This window comes from Globicephala melas, chromosome 10 (assembly GCF_963455315.2).
Source record: "Globicephala melas chromosome 10, mGloMel1.2, whole genome shotgun sequence".
Taxonomy (NCBI): domain Eukaryota; kingdom Metazoa; phylum Chordata; class Mammalia; order Artiodactyla; family Delphinidae; genus Globicephala; species Globicephala melas.
The window spans coordinates 78,290,501-78,308,433 of NC_083323.1; the positions used below are offsets into that span (position 1 = coordinate 78,290,501).

At 38.7% G+C, this 17,933-nt stretch overlaps 1 protein-coding gene across 4 annotated transcripts in view; it reads left to right on the forward strand.

Annotated features, from left to right (window-relative positions):
* TMTC1 (transmembrane O-mannosyltransferase targeting cadherins 1) overlaps positions 1-16,417 on the forward strand; it is a 263,380-nt gene extending 246,963 nt beyond the window's left edge. For all 4 annotated transcript variants that reach the window (XM_030830461.2, XM_060306111.1, XM_060306112.1 and 1 more), the window contains 2 exons: positions 5,249-5,326; positions 10,752-16,417. In XM_030830461.2, the coding sequence (XP_030686321.1) occupies positions 5,249-5,326; positions 10,752-10,892 (219 nt within the window). In that variant the 3' untranslated portion in view covers positions 10,893-16,417. The remainder of the gene's footprint in view (positions 1-5,248; positions 5,327-10,751) is intronic.
* Positions 16,418-17,933: the final 1,516 nt, after the last annotated feature.

The window sequence follows — 17,933 nt, forward strand, 5'->3', positions numbered from 1 at the left end:
CTTCTTGGCCATCTGTATGTCTTCTTTGGAGAAATGTCTATTTAGATCTTCTACCCATTTTTGGATTGGTTGTTTGTTTTTTTAATATTGAGCTGTATGAGCTGTTTATATATGTTGGAGATTAATCCTTTGTCTGTTCATTTGCTTGCAAATGTTTTCTCCCATTCTGAGGTTGTCTTTTCATCTTGTTTATGGTTTCTTTGCTGTGCCAAAGCTTTAAAGTTTCATTATGTCCCATTTGTTTATTTTTCTTTTTATTTCCATTACTCTAGGAGGTGGATCAAAAAAGATCTTGCTGTGATTTATGTCAAAGAGTGTTCTTCCTATGTTTTCCTCTAAGAGTTTTAGAGTGTCCGGTCTTTTAGGTATCTCATCCATTTTGAGTTTATTTTTGTATATGGTGTTAAGGAGTGTTCTAATTTCATTCTTTTACATGTAGCTGTCCAATTGTCCCAGCACCACTCATTGAAGAGACTGTCTTTTCTCCATTGTATATCCTTGCCTCCTCAGTCATAGATTAGTTGACCATAGGTGCGTGGGTTTACCTCTGGGCTTTCTGTCTTGTTCCATTGATCTGTGTTTCTGTTTTTGTGCCAGTACCATATTGTCTTCATTACTGTAGCTTTGTACTATAGTCTGAAGTCACGAAGTCTGATTCCTCCAGCTGTTTTTTTTTCCTCAAGACTGCTTTGGGATCTTTTGTGCCTCATTACAAATTTTAAGATTTTTTTGTCTAGTTCCATAAAAAATGCCATTGGTAATATGATTGAGATTGCATTGAATCTGTAGACTGCTTTGGGTACTAGAGTCATTTTCACAATATTGATTCTTCCAATCCAAGAACATGGTATATCTCTCCATCTGTTGGTATCATCTTTAATTTCTTTCATCAGTGTCTTATAGTTTTCTGCATACAGGTCTTTTGTCTCCCTAGGTAGGTTTATTCCTAGGTATTTTATTCTTTTTGTTGCAATGGTAAATGGGAGTGTTTCCTTAATTTCTCTTTCAGATTTTTCATCATTAGTGTATAGGAATGTAAGGGATTTCTGTGCATGAATTTTGTATCCTGCAACTTTACCAGATTCATTGATGAGCTCTAGTAGTTTTCTGGTGGCATCTTTAGGGTTCTCTATGTATAGTATCATGTCATCTGCAAACAGTGACATTTTACTTCTTCTTTTCCAGTTTGTATTCCTTTTATTTCTTTTTCTTCTCTGATTGCTGTGGCTAGGACTTCCAAAATTATGTTGAATAATAGTGGTGAGAGTGGGAAACCTTGTCTTGTTCCTGATCTTAGAGGAAATGCTTTCAGTTTTTCACAATTGAGAATGATGTTTGCTGTGGGTTTGTCGTATATGGCCTTTATTATGTTGAGGTAGGTTCCCTCTATGCCCACTTTCTAGAGAGTATTTATCATAAATGGGTGTTGAATTTTGTCAAAAGCTTTTTCTGCATCTATTGAGATGGTCATATGGTTTTTATTCTTCAGTTTGTTAATATGGTGTATCACATTGATTAGTTTGCATATATTGAAGAATCCTTGCATCCCTGAGATAAATTCCACTTGATCATGGTATATGATCCTTTTAATGTGTTGTTGGCTTCTGTTTGCTAGTATTTTGTTGAGGATTTTCGTATCTCTGTTCATCAGTGATATTGGTCTGTAATTTTCCTTTTTTGTAGTATCTTTGTCTGGTTTTGGTATCAGGGTGACGGTGGCCTCATAGAATGAGTTTGGGAGTTTTCCTTCTTCTGCAGTTTTTTGGAAGAGATTGAGAAGGATGGGTGTTAACTCTTCTCTAAATGTTTGATAGAATTCACCTGTGAAGCCATCTGGTCCTGGACTTTTGTTTGTTGGAAGATTTTTAATCACAGTTTCAATTTCATTACTTGTGATTGGTCTGTTCATATTTCTATTTCTTCCTAGTTCAGTCTTGGAAGGTTATACATTTCTAAGAATTTGTCCATTTCTTCCAGATTGTCCATTTTATTGGCATAGAGTTGCTTTTAGCAGTCTCTTAGGATGCTTTGTATTTCTGCGGTGTCTGTTGTAACTTCTCCTTTTTCATTTCTAATTTTATTGATTTGAGTGCTCTCCCTCTTTTTCTTGATGAGTCTGGCTAATGCTTTATCAGTTTTGTTTATCTTCTCAAAGAACCAGCTTTTAGTTTTGATCTTTGCTATTGTTTTATTTGTTTCTATTTCATTTATTTCTTCTCTGATCTTTATGATTTCTTTCCTTCTGCTAACTTTGGGTTTTGTTTGTTCTTCTTTCTCTAGTTCCTTTAGGTGTAAGGTTAGATTGTTTATTTGAGATTTTTCTTGTTTCTTGAGGTAAGCTTGTATAGCTATAAGCTTCCCTCTTAGAACTGCTTTTGCTGAATCCCATAGGTTTTGGATTGTCGTGTTTTCATTGTCATTTGTCTCTAGGTATTTTTTGGTTTCCTCTTTGATTTCTTCAGTGATCTCTTGGTTATTTAGTAGCGTATTGTTTAGCCTCCATGTGTTTATGTTTTTTACATTTTTCTCCCTGTAATTCATTTCTAATCTCATAGCATTGTGGTCAGAAATGATGCTTGATATGATTTCAATTTTCTTAAATGTACTGAGGCTTGATTTATGACACAGGATGTGATCTATCCTGGAGAATGTTCCATGCGCACTTGAGAAGTGTAATCTGCTGTTTTGGGATGGAATGTCCTATAAATATCAATTAAATCTATCTGGTCTATTGTGTCATTTAAAGCTTCTGTTTCCTTATTTATTTTCATTTTGGATGATCTGTCCATTGGTGTCAGTGAGGTGTTAAAGTCCCCCACTATTATTGTGTTCCTGTTGATTTCCTCTTTTATAGCTGTTAGCAGTTGCCTTATGTATTGATGTGCTCCTATGTTGGGTGCATATATATTTATAATTGTTATATCTTCTTCTCGGATTGATCCCTCGATCATTATGTAGTGTCCTTCCTTGTCTCTTGTAACAGTGTTTATTTTAAAGTTTATTTTATCTGTTATGAGTATTGCTACTCCAGCTTTCTTTTGATTTCCATCTGCATGGAATATCTTTTTCCATCCCCTCACTTTCAGTCTGTATGTGTCCCTAGGTCTGAAGTGGGTCTCTTATAGACAGCATATATATGGGTCTTGTTTTTTGTTTGTTTGTTTGTTTTGGTTTTTTGCGGTACATGGGCCTTTCACTGCTGTGGCCTCTCCTGCTGCGGAGCACAGGCTCTGGACACACAGGCTCAGTGGCCATGGCTCATGGGCCCAGCCACTCCGCGGCATGTGGGATCCTCCTGGACCGGGGCACGAACCCATGTCCCCTGCATCGGCAGGCAGACTCTCAACCACTGTGCCACCAGGGAAGCCCCATGGGTCTTGTTATCCATTCAGCGAGCCTGTGTCTTTTGGTTGGAGCATTTAATCCATTCACGTGTAAGGTAATTATCGATATGTATGTTCCTATTACCATTTTCTTAATTATTATGGGTTTGTTTTTGTAGGTCCCTTTCTTCTCTTGTGTTTCCCACTTAGAGAAGTTCCTTTAGCATTTGTTGTAAAGCTGGTTTGGTGGTGCTGAATTCTCTTAGTTTTTGCTTGTCTGTAAAGCTTTTGATTTCTCCATCGAATCTGAATGAGATCCTGCCAGGTAGAGTAATATTGATTGTAGGTTCTTCCCTTTCATGACTTTAAATATATTGTGCCCCTCCCTTCTGGCTTGTAGAGTTTCTGCTGAGAAATCAGCTGTTAACCTTATGGGAGTTCCCTTGTTTGTTATTTGTCATTTTTCCCTTGCTGCTTTCAATAATTTTTCTTTGTCTTTAATTTTTGCCAATTTGATTACTATGTGTCTCGGCGTTTTTCTCCTTGGGTTTATCCTGTATGGGACTCTCTGCACTTCCTGGACTTTGGTGGCTATTTCCTTTCCCATGTTAGGGAAGTTTTCGACTATAATCTCTTCAAATATTTTCTCGGGTCCGTTCTCTGTCGCTTCTCCTTCTGGGACCCCTATAATGCGAATGTTGTTGTTTTCAATGTTGTCCCAGAGGTCTCTTAGGCTGTCTTCATTTCTTTTCATTCTTTTTTCTTTATTCTGTTCCGCAGCAGTGAATTCCACAATTCTGTCTTCCAGGTCACTTATCCGTTCTTCTGCCTCAGTTATTCTGCTATTGATTCCTTCTAGTGTATTTTTTTATTTCAGTTATTATATTGTTCATCTCTGTTTGTTTGTTCTTTAATTCTTCTAGTTCTTTGTTAAACATTTCTTGCATCTTCTCGATCTTTGCCTCCATTCTTTTTCCAAGGTCCTGGATCATCTTCACTATCATTATTCTGAATTCTTTTTCTGGAAGGTTGCCTATCATCACTTCATTTAGTTTTTTTCTGGGGTTTTATCTTGTTCCTTCATCTGGTACATAGCCCTCTGCCTTTTCATCTTGTCTGTCTTTCTGTGCATGTGGTTTTTGTTCCACAGGCTGCAGGATTGTAGTTCTTCGTGCTTCAGCTGAGCCTTTAGTTTTATTTAAGGTGACCACGCTTAAAATCATGACTCAGTGGTGAGCATGCCCTTTGATGCAAAACAACAGGCAAAATATTAAAAATATACCTCACAGCTCTGACATTTAATGGGATACATGTTATTCAGACCAAAAAAAAGTATTTGAGAAATAAGTAACTCTCTTCAAACATTTGAAGACCTTTTATAAGGCAGAAGAAAACGAAAGGCTTTCTAACAATTAAAATTATCCCCTGGTAAAATATATGTCCTTAAAGAGGTACTGAACACCAGTCTCTGCAAGAATTTAAGCATGGGCTGAATAATCAGATCAGATTTTGTCAGAGATATAAGGTGTTTCAGAAACTACTCTAAGATTCTGTGATTATAAAAAAAATTTTCTTACAAACTCCATTTATAGTGAAAAAGGCCGAAGAGCACCATTTTCTTGCAGATCGAGGCCAGTGGGAAGTGATGCACTGTAATAGAAATCACCTGGACTCCTGGCAGGCGCCTTCAGCCTTTTTAAGTCCAGAGGTTAGCTCTGCAAGGAAATTACACATTTCAGTTTCCTCCACTTTAGAATCATCAACTTAGAAAAATAATAGAAATAAAGGGGACATCTGTGAACTGGATGACTGGTCATTTTATTAAGCATTTTGATTTCCACATATGAAGAAAATGGTTTCCACAATCTGTAGTGTTAAAGATGGGTTCTCGTTTCCCAGCCTGAAGATATTTCTTATGTATTTAGAGCTATAAACTGGCCGTGGAATTAAATCCAGATCAAGCACAGGCCTGGATGAACATGGGTGGAATCCAGCACATCAAGGTAAGAAAATAATTCACTTCCATGTGAACCAGGTTTTCCCTTTGTATTTTCTCTTTCTTCTCTTTTAAAAGATTGAGAAACTATTGTTAATTTCCTCTTTGAATTAATTGAATACTGAAAACATAGGTGTTCAAAAATGTAATTAGACAGTTTTATGTTCACTTTGTATTATCTCGATATTGAATATCATGAATCCATTTAAAAAATAAATATATAAATTAGATTTCATGATTTTGTTTATCATAAAGAAAATCATATGTACTTAAATATCATCACAGAGCAGAGAAAATCTGCTATATGAAGTAAAATTCTGTTGGCGCTACGCTGATGTAGCTTATTTTCCTGTGGCTTAACTCATTGTCAAGATAAAGTATTACTATTTCCTATACTTAATGTATCTTTTATTCCCTAACCTACTGAAGAACAAGGCTGTTTGTTTGTTCTCAAAAGAAAAAGCTACCTTTGAGTGAATAATTGAAAATTACCCTTGGAGGACTATTGTCTATAATGAAATCAAAGATTCACTGGCATTCATTCATTCATCCAATTCATTTGACAAGCATTTATAGAGAATATCCTATGTGCCAGGTACTCTTCTAGGTACCAACAATACAGCAATTAACACATAAGACAAAAATTTCTATCGTCAGGCTTCCCTGGTGGTGCAGTGGTTGAGAGTCCGCCTGCCGATGCAGGGGACACGGGTTCGTGCCCCGGTCTGGGAAGATCCCACATGCCGCGGAGCAGCTGGGCCCATGAGCCATGGCCACTGAGCCTGTGCGTCCGGAGCCTGTGCTCCGTAATGGGAGAGGGCACGACAGTGAGAGGCCTGGGTATCGCCAAAAAAAAAAAAAAAGTGAAAAAAATTTCTATCGTCATGGAGCTAACATTCTAGTTAGGGGGAAATAGGCAATAAGTAAATACATACACACATACATACATACATACATACATACATACATACATAGAATATATCAGATGGTTATAAGTGCTATGGAGAATAAAAGAATGAAAGAAGATATGGAGTGCTGGGGGTAAGAACTGAAATTTTAAACTGAGGTGGTTAGGGAAGGCCTCAGTTAAAAAGTGATGTCTGAGTAGAGATCTGAAGGGAGCAAGCCACTTGGCAAAATAGGGAAAGTGCATGTGCAAAGGCCCTGAGGTGTGAGTGTGCCAGTGTATTTGAAGACTAGGGAGAAGGCAAGTGAGAGGAAATGATAGAAGCTGGGTCAGAGAGGTCACAGGGCCAGATGATGCAGGGCCTTGAAAGGAATTGTAAAGTCTTCAGCTTTCATGCCAAGCAAGTTGGGGTCCTTGGAGGACTTTGAGCAGAGAAATGCCATGGTCTGACATGTTTTGAAAGGATCACTCTTGTTTAGCTAACTTATTTTCAGGCTTCTATCAGTCTTTACCCTGACAAAATAGCGAGATAGTGATTAGAATTTAAACAAAAGCTAAATAGGGTTTACGATTAAGTGGGAACTGCTCACTCTGAGAAACACAGTAAAACAAAAAGGTGATCCATGACTATACAGATGGGAGGGGATAATGGGATAGTTACTCTGCAACTATTAGCCTTGATCTAATAGCGGAACATTGATGGCGAATCCAGTCATGACATCTATCAGAGCCCAATAAACCAAGCTCTGATCTTAATGACATTCTAGGGTGTCCAGCAGTATCTAGTTGGGAAACATAGAATGAACTTACTTTTAAAAACAGTAACGTAATAATTTTAAATATTTAAATAATATATTAAATAGTTGCACTTTCAGGTAATACACTTAATATGTTTTTAGATGGAGTGCACCTGCATTTAAAGAAATGGGTTCAATTGTTAATTAGATAAAGTACAATAAATGCACTCAAGAGTGTTCATTAAGTCTGGAAATAAAGAGAAAATAGTACATTTATTGAACTCTTTCAGATTAACAAGTGAACCCATTGCTTTAAATTTAGAGGTGCTTCCCCTGCAAAGGTATCTGGAGATTGAAGAAGGATCTACTGAGTGTATTATTTCAAAATATAACAAACACACTGATTAAAAATTAGTTTATCTTTTTTCATCTTGTGGCCATAATGTATTAGGTTGAACAATATAAAATTGCCATGTTTGTAATTTTAAAATGTTTAATTTTAAATGTAAATTCATATGATGCAATCCAATACGAATGTATAGACCAGGCACATGACTTGGATGTAGTCATTTTGATGTCACCGTTAGGGTGCAGGATTATCATTATGACGCCTTCAAGAACAACCATTAACTTTCTGTGACCTTTGCATTGCCAGGAAGCGCATGCATCAAGCAGTGTTATCCCATTCCTGGGCCGCACTGAGCCTGAGCCTGGGTGAAGCTTAGGAAGGACTGAGGGCTGTGCAAGGCTGAGAGTTGGAATAAGGCTTTGCAAGGAGATGACACAAAGAGAGAGAAAAAGAGACTTGACTCTTGCTCATACTACTTGGAAATAAAAGATGATATTTTTCATGAAGTTTTATGTAAAATGAAATGGATGGACCAAAAAAGTTACAATACATTCTTTTTTTTTTTTTTGCGGTACGCGGGCCTCTCACTGTTGTGGCCTCTCCCGTTGCAGAGCACAGGCTCCGGACGCGCAGGCTCAGCGGCCATGGCTCACAAGCCCAGCCGCTCCGCGGCATGTGGGGTCTTCCCAGACCGGGGCACAAACCCGTGTCCCCTGCATTGGCAGGTGGACTCTCAACCACTGCGCCACCAGGGAAACCCCTACAATACATTCCTTATAATCAAAGAGTTGCATCACCTGGGCCATATCACAAAGTACTATTTTCAATCCTGCCTTATGACATTAATGCATTTTCTAGAATGGAACTGGCCAATAGAACTTTCTGAGATGACGGAAATGTTCTATGTCTGTACTGTCCAAGGTCGTAGCCACTAGCCCCACATGGCTAATGAGCACTTGAAATGTGCCACTGAGCAACTGAATTCTTAATTCATCATAATCAACTTACACTTAAATAGCCGCATATGACTAGTGGCCATCATAGTAACTAGCACATTTCTAGAAATTGGATAATTCAAATTCCCTATCTAGCATCTGGAAATCGAGGACATTGAATTAAGGGCTATAACTTGTTTTAAAAATTAAGGCTTCCAGGGCTTCCCTGGTGGCGCAGTGTTGAGAATCCACCTGACAATGCAGGGGACACAGTTTCGATCCCTGGTCCGGGGAGATCACACATGCTGTGGAGCAACTAAGCCCGTGCACCACAACTACTGAGCCTGTGCTCTACAGCCCGTGAGCCACAGCAACTGAAGCCCACGTGCCTAGAGCCTGTGCTCCACAACGAGAGAAGCCACTGCAATGAGAAGTCCGCGCACCGCAACGAAGAGTAGCCCCCACTGGCCGCAACTAGAGAAAGCCCACGCGCAGCAAGGAAGACCCAACACAGCCAAAAATAGACAAATAAAATAAATAAATTCATTTTTTAAAAATTAAGGCTTCCAGGGCTTCCCTGGTGGCACAGTGGTTGAGAGTCCGCCTGCCGATGCAGGGGACAGGGGTTCGTGCCCCGGTCCAGGAGGATCCCACATGCCGCGGAGCGGCTGGGCCCGTGAGCCATGGCCGCTGAGCCTGCGCGTCCAGAGCCTGTGCTCTGCAACGGGAGAGGCCGCGACAGTGAGAGGCCCGCGTGCCGCAAAAAAAATAAAATAAAAAATAAGGCTTCCAGTTGCATCAAGAAAAGAGCAACTTGAGGGAGAAAATAACTCTATGATAGATCTTTTTGTGAAAGGACAGAGAAAGCTGGTGATCAGAGGAGATGCCTGGCACCAGGCTAAGGCCTAACTTCAGAGAAACCTCTTGGGAAACTGATTTCAAAATCAACCGCAGTAGGAACACAGTTTTGAGAGCAATCTAAGAGCCACAGATGTTCAGTTATCTGCACCTATGTGCTAAGCTTAATAAACATCAGGAGACACTCTGAAGATAAATACTTGAGTTGAAAACAATAGGAATGTCGCTAAATCCACGTTCTCATTTGTTCAGAATTCTGTTCAGCCTCTTATCAGAATCAGTGTTAATAATCAGAAATATTTTCATTTGTGCACATGCCAGCTCCTGGATTCCCAATGTGCAGTTATCTGTTCTGTCATTTTTACTCTCCTTTTCACCGGTATGACAAGTGAATACCATAAGAAATAGGCAGTGTTTACTCATTTACACGTAAATAGTCATTTAATAATAACAACAATGACAGCATCGGATTGAGTGCTCATTATATGTCAGGCAGAGTCTGAGGTCTTGACACTTGTTCATTCACTTGGGAGGTAGTTAAGCATTCAGCAAATATAGGTCGCTATTGCTACATAGTACTTTCACTCCAAGAGGTACTACTTTAAATTGTGGTGGAAATTTAGAGAGTAACTAGTTTTCATCCACATGGAGCTGTAACTGAGAATAAAGCACAGCAGATGCTTGTTTTTTTGGAATGGAGAGATCTCTACCGATCTTGGTTCTGAGACTTAGCAGCACACAGATATGAAAGGGGGTTGACCATACGGAAGGAATACATTTAGTGGCAGAAAAGAGGCTGGAAAAAAGTTAGTAATTCTGACTAGTTTGTCAGGGACCTTCTGGGACCAGGCACGCATGGTTGCCAGTTAGGGAAGCATTGAACAAACCAGATGGGGGCCAACAGAGGGGTCTTTAGCAGGTCCAGAGTGACATACCTTCCCCCCCGCCTTTAGAGTTTCCAGCAGACATATTGTCACACACCTTGAGTATGGGATAAATTTGACTCCATATATTTATTATCAGTTCTTTTTATTTTATAAAAACTTAGGTTTGCATTAAAGCCTGTATTAGGCAAAAGTTGCTTTTATGTTTTAAGGTGAAGATTAAAATACTTCCTACCACTAAATAGCTGTAGTGGACTCCTGAATTATTTACTTTTTAATCATTACTCTTGAAATTTCAAAAACATCTCTCTCTCTCTCTTTCTCTCTTTCTCACACACACACACACACACACACATACACACACACACACACACACACACACACACACACACACACCCCTTTCCCCCAACCCAACACTCTTTCTGTCCTCCTCCTTCTCAATATGAATTTCCAGTGCGTTGGCTCCACTTGATTACAAAGGAACAGTGCTAACCCTATGAGAATGCTATGAAATTATAGCTTCATACCCTGTATTAGTAGAATTGGAAATCTGTTTTGCTGCCATTTAACCTTATCCTTCACATTCTCCATCTGGTCTGGTACTTAAAACAAATGGATTCTCAAAGGCACCAACAGATAAGGATAAAATTACACATGCAGACAGGGTCTCCTTATGAGGATGTTAATGTTAAAGTGGACGAGAAGGTCTGTTTTTTATCTGATGGATCAGAATATAATTATTCTCTTTCTTTTTCTCAACAGGGAAACTACGTGTCTGCAAGAGCTTATTATGAGAGAGCCTTACAGCTGGTTCCAGACAGCAAACTGCTGCAGGAAAATCTTGCCAAATTGGATCGTCTAGAAAAAAGATTACAAGAAGTTCGAGAAAAGGATCAAATGTAGCAGCATTTGACCAAGTCTCCAAGGGACAGTACTGGTGCCTTTGGAAGAGGAAGAACTGACAGACGGAAGCCTTGCTTACACATCAGTTGGGGCACAACCGATGAAGTTTTCCTCTTACTCGAGTTCAGGGTGGCACATTTTGGGACACTTGCTGGTAACCCTGTGCTGGGGACTTGCATTTCCATGAAAGAAGACAAAGAGAGCAAAGCAAGGGCTAGAAGGGCCTGAAGGAAGGAAAACAGCAGCTACACGTTTGACAGACGTTTGTTTGCTTTAATTCCAGATTTCCATTCATATGTCTGTCTGATTTTCCAACCTGGAAATCTAATTCCATTTCTTAGTGTAGATATTTGTGTCTCAGAAACAGAGGCTTGAAATGCTATGAGTGCATGGCATCTCTTCTTTAGGAGAGGAGCTATTTCAGAGAGGGTAAATCCTCTGGGATAAACCATTGGAGAAATTCTACCAAGAGGTAGCTCATTTAATTCTCCAGAACTAGAAATGAGTATCTAACAGTGTTTGTAAAAACCTTCTGGAATATATGGGGAAAGGGGCTATTGTAAGATAAAGCTAAGTAAGGTTTGTCTAATATCCTTCTGAGGATAGTGCTAGAGCCCTATTGAGAAGTAAATTAAATTCCACTCTGATACAAGCTGTTTTCCCATTGCCTAATATGTCAAAAAGGAAGCTTCTGGAATTGTGTATGAGTATTCTTATTCCTAGGGAAAAATCAAGGGTCTTGCTACCCCTGACTCTTCATGGAAATGTTTTAAATTAATTTTATTACAAGTATTACTAGAGTAGTGGTTCTGCTCTAAGATTTCATAAGTGCTTTTAAAACTCGTAAATGTTTCTGCCTCCAAATATATTGTTATTTTGGTGGAGAAAAAAATAGTATATTCTACATGAGAAATATTAAAGATATTAATTGAGAGAAATGTTCTACTTTACTATCTTAACACTCAGACGTTCTGAGATTATTTTTTGAAAATATATTTAACCACTGAGGAATCTTTATGGTAGATTACAGAAATCTTCATAGACTCTAAATAGATGGACAGCTCTATTGATTTGTCTTCCTAGGCTTAATGAGAATTCTGTGCTTAGAACATGAATGATAGAACCTGCAGTTCCTGGTTCTGTATTTGTAATTTTGGGGATTTCATGGAGAATGCTCAAAAAATCTAGGAAAAAAATGTCTAAATTCATAACTTTAAAATATATATTTATAGTTAAAAGATAGGGATGGCAAAGTTGAATTTACAATTTGTCTTTTAGTGTTATTTATTCATAACTTATAAAATATTTAATATATACACACTTTTTTCCCTGTACATAGTGGTTTTAATAGCAGTTTTCACAACTGATCATACAAAAATTATAAATCTAAATTACAAGGTAGTTAAGTTTTAACAGCCCCTAAAAAAATTTGTCTTGACTCTTCACTTGCTAAAGCTAAAGAAATTAGGAATCACCCTTCAGTGTTTGGGAGGTAATATATTTTGAAATTGAAGAAATTGGAATACTGATTCTCATTTGGTTTTCATCATAAACTTAAAAAAAAAACAAAAACCCACTCTGGTCAGTGCTGTTCCTGGCTAAGCCAGGTGTCATACACATGTAGGAGCCTGAAGACACGCGTATGTCACACGCTCAGGCCAGAGCAAGAAGCCTCCTGCTTCTTTTCAACCCCAGTATCAGAGACCACTGCCTCTCTATGTTGTTATTATTATTTTTTTGTCAAGGTAAATCTAGATAAAAGGAGGAAAAACTTCTTTGGAAAGGGATGATGCCAGGAATATTTTAAATGCAAAGGATTACGGAATTTGAATTAGCAAATTCTGTTTGTGTGTATTCTGTTTGTGTATATCAATAATCCAATAATGTATATAGTACCACTCTGATCTTCTGTTTCTAATAGTCTTTTAATGTTATATATCATAAATGTATCCAAAATTTCATTTAAAATATTTTTATTCCCTCCCAAATTATACTTCTGTAGCCCTAAGGTCAAGAAATGTACTAAAGTATTTATTGTAAAATAACTACTCCATCCCCAAAATGAAAAACATGAAGCCCTAGCTAAAAACAATATCTAGGACTTTAATTACAACTTTTTAGTTTTAGTGTAAAAAAAACTCATACTTAGAAAGTTAATGGAAAATATAGAGCCCCAAATTTTGAAAAGCAATTACGCCTTACTTGAAGGGCTGCTAAAGATAGGCGAGTACATTTGTTGGAATAATTGAAATGGCTATTACAGCCTAAAAGTTTCTGAGAGAAAATGGTCACTGGCCTTCAGGAGACTTTTCCTGCCTTCTTTTGGGTGCTTTTCTCTCTTCCTCTGTTCTCTGTCTCTCTATTTCTCTCTCCCCCTCTCTCTCCTGCCCTCTCTCCCTCGCCCCTTCTCTCTCTCCCCCTCCCTCTCTCTGTCTTTCTCACTCTGTCACTCTGTCTCGTTCTTTCTGCACTCACTGGCATCTCTTTGAACGTTAAAAGTAAGCCTGTTTGTTGGACCAGATATTTCTGTCCTGAGTTAATACTTTCACTTATATGTGGCCAGTGAAATACTTTTCATAGTTGAGTGGTGCCTATAAGAAAATAAATCACATATTATTTTTCAGAGATATTAAGTGTATTTTATAACTATTTTTATTTGCTCTTATAACATGAAATAATATGTGGAATTCATCCTTATCAAAACGAAAGTGGAGTGCCCTGGCTACTCATGGAGATGAATCCAGGTTCCCTTAACAGAAGCATGCTTGGCTGTGAGTTGATAGCCCCTTTCTGAGATGGAATTGCAAAGCCAGCTTTGTGGACATGCAGTCTCTGTAGACCCTCAGAGTCCTGCACTCAGAAGCACCTTGTGTTTGGTTGAATTCTCTGCTTGAAGTTCTCAGTAATTTTTGAATAATTCCATTTTGCACTGGGTCGTGGGTAGGAGGGAAGGTAGCTGAGAACAAGACAGGAGTTGCTTCAGTCTAGCTGAACACTTGATCTAATGAGCAGAGTTTCATTTGTGACTGTTACCCTGTGCAGCATTGGCTATTTTGTCTCAGCTACACTTAGAGTTCCTTGTGTACATATATTCCCCTCCTACTGCCAGTCTATCTAACCTGTCCTTCTGTCTGACCAGAACCAGTTCTCCTTGCCTTCAAATTCTCCAATAAGTGGCAGTCCTTTCACATGTCCTTCGACATGGAGCCACGAGAATGGCTTTACAAGTTTATGTTAACCTTAAGAATTATTCAGGATTTTAAAAACTGATTCAGATGTTTTCAACCTGTTAACGGCATTCGTAAAACATGGTTCAGTGATGTAACGTAAGTGAACTAAACCAAAGATTTAAATACCTTGGAGGAAAAGAAATTTTATTTTAGGGAATCCTGAGATATATCTTTTAGGCCTGTTTATTTTGCAGCCCATCAAAAAACAAAGAGGATTATCAGCGCTTTGACTCCAACTCCCCACAGTACTTCACAGCCCCCAGTGTACGAGTCTGACGTGCCTAACATGTGGTACCTCGGTTTGGTGCAGGGTTTTGCAGTGGTTGTGCAACTGCGTTTCAACAGGACTGAGAAAATCCAAACCTTTCCATACAGGGTTTTGTATCGCCTCTATTAAACATTCCAGGCCTCCCGGATTGAAGAGCCGGGTTCAGCTGATAGCTGAGCTCTCGCCCCTCACACACAGGTGCTTTGGCCCTGGTGGATTTGAGGATAACCTGCGTGCACACCTTTAGGAATCCCTGGACCCTGGCCACCCAGGTTATGATTCTAATGTGCAGTGAGGCATTTGACCTTTATATTTACAGAATTCTTGGTTCTCAGATGGACAGGGATTGCCTTGCCATTTGCACGTACTGGACGAGGCACCCGGTATATAAAACTCATATTGTTTATGACTCATAGAAGGGCCCATGACATAGAGCCATGTTCTCTATGCCTCCCTCTTTCTTTAGGTTACACATGTCAGCTTTCATTAATTATTTCTTAATTGTACTCATTAGAATCAGTTTTTAAAAAAAAACAACAAAAAAACTTTTTCTCTGATTTGTGACGGATTTGCACTTTAGATCAATAAATCCAGAGGGTATTAGTAATAACACTCAAAGCAAATGTAGTTATAGGTGTTCTGTTTATTTTAATTTTTTTCCTGGTTTCTGAATCACATTTACTTTGATTAAATTGTATGTTGGTATCTCCCAATAATAGCAAAACTTAACTATCTAAATGGCATCTTTTGGCATTTTAAAAGTAACTACCTGTCAAATCCTGTATTTAGGCTGTAATTGAATAGGATGAAAACTTACAATGCCAAAAACTATGGAGAAATATAACTGTTTATGATTATGATTATTCTTGAAGTTTTCAGTGTGAAAAATATGTTGAACAGTTCTTCCAAAAATAGCACTTCCTTATTTTTTTTTGGTAGTCATATAACTTAAAGAGAAGAAATAAAATAACTTCAACCAAAGCTATGGTTTACTGTCAGTAAAATAAAATGTCACAACAGAATCAATATCTATCAATTGGCTCATATAAAAATGTTCCATTTTTATCACCAAGGATCCTTTCCATGAAAACCTTTAGGGCATATAACTTGTAAAATTAGCACCCATCATAATATGCAGTCATTATCAGTTTGTAAGTTTAGATCAGCATTTACCACAAACTGAAAAGAGATGTCTATGTCCAGAAATCCAGGAGTTTTTTCCCATTCTCAGTGGGGCACGTGGTGCATATTTGTATCACTTTAGACTTTGCCAATGTGCATAATGTCCTTCTGGGGTTGTGTTGCTGGTCCATAGGAGGGGTGACCCAGTCCAAGAACCAGGAGATCTGGATTCTAGTCCTGCTCTGCCACCGAGGTGCCGCCTCACCTGGGACAAGTTACCAAGTGTCTCAGTCATGTTTATTGTCCATTAAAGGAGTGGTTACTCCTATGGACCTATCCAGCTCTGTGAGTCCCCTGAATCCAAATGCAAAGCCCTCTGCCTCTGAAGAGATAACTGATAAGTGTTGCCCTTCGTTTTAGAAATTCTTAATCATTGCAGCAAAACACATACACAAACAACCCTAAAAGTGACTGAACTGCCCAAGTACTTTACTATGGCAGAGGTAACTACTCTTATTTTGCAGTCTGTACATATAAAAATTAGCGATTTTTTTACGTTTCTAAGGAAAAGAGATTTTAAAAAATTTCCTCCAAAGGAACTAAAATATCTGTATTTTAGCCCCATGGCTTGCTTTTACAATGTGGAAATCATTTGACTTGCTGTGACTCACCCATCCCTCCTTTTGTCAGAGGAAAATACTTACATCATGTTCTTGATCAGTTATATATAAATGTACATTTTTGTTACTTTTTCTGTGCCAGTTAGAAATATATCTCCCATAAAGTATTTCTCCCATTTAAGTCTGATTATGTACACTTTGCCTAGATCTTTCCAAAATAAAATTTATGTAAATGTCTATTTTATATAAAATATGATGAAAATAATTATGTCTTGTTTCAATCTCTCAAGTGCTCCGTGATTAGTACCCACTGAAATCCATGTCACCAGTAGGTGCCTGCTTTAAAAAGAAAAAAAGAGTATCCTTCTTCCTTTCCCCATTCATTCATTCATTCATTGCATTGTTCTGTGTGCTTTATGTCTGCTCTCTTTTTCATATCCCACAACCACTGTTTTCAGTGCTTACCCATTCCAGATCTTTTCCCCTCATCTTACTGAGATGCCTTCACCTCTTTCTTTATGGAGTAAATACAAGGTAGAAAACCCTCAATATCCTGCACTCAGTCATCTACAAACTTAACCTGCACCCAATTCTCCCCTCTCTCCTGTTGCTACAATGAAAGAAGAGGGCCCTCGGCCCTAGATTATCACATCTTGTAGAAATTCATTCCATTCTTTAATCTCTTTCTTCTTCCTTAACTTCTTCCTTTTTCTGGCTCTCATCAATTCTGTTCTATTTTAAAAACACAGATACAGGGCTTCCCTGGTGGCGCAGTGGTTGGGAGTCCGCCTGCCGATGCAGGGGACGCGGGTTCGTGCCCCGGTACGGGAGGATCGCACGTGCCGCGGAGCGGCTGGGCCCGTGAGCTGTGGCCGCTGAGCCTGCGCGTCCGGAGCCTGTGCTCCGCAACGGGAGAGGCCACAACAGTGAGAGCCCCGCGTACCGGAAAACACACACACACACACAGATACAGGTAGCCACCATCAAGATCCCTTGAAAACAATCCTTCCTTTATTCCTTTTCACCTCTGGCTGCTACTGCATCTCTTTATGCCCTTCACAGCCAGACTATTTTGAATAAATTGTCTTCACTCATTCTTTCTACTTGCATCCTTCACATTCTCTCTGCAACCTAGTGAAATCTGTCTCTGCAACAAATATTCAAATCAAGTTGCTGTTTCTAACGTCACTAATAATCACTTTAGTGCTGATTCCTAGGTCTTGTGGGACTTGGGAGAGCGTTCGAGAGTTTAGATCAGTGGTTTAGCGGGAATGGAAAAACATATTTTAAACAAAATATTATTTACCCCATGACTTGCTCATTGTTCATGGGTTAGTCTCCCAACACTCCTAAGTTTACAACTGTGCTTAGAGCTGGGGCTTCCATCAAGAGTCTTGGAAGGCCTCCAATAGCAGATCATTATTTCGCTGCCCTAATGAAGATATATGTTCAAATTCAAGGCAGATTTCCCAATCCAATTTGGGAAAGTCCAGCCCACTCTGCTTGACATCCTTTCCTTTTCTGAAGTGTTCTGGTTTGTTTTGTTTTGTTTTGTTTTAAAATAAGAGAACCCTTCCATTTGGACCCTTCAAGGTCACCACAAACCCAACATATTTAAACCATCATCTTACTAGCAAATTTAAATCTAAAACTAATGACCTGGCTTTTGTTATGTATGCAATTCGTATTGAATGGCTCTTTTTCTACTTAATGGAAAGGCATTATTTTGTCAAGCCAGAAAGGGATCAATCTCCTGTATAGAAGGACAAGGTCTCACTTGAGGCTGTGAGTTTGAACTCTG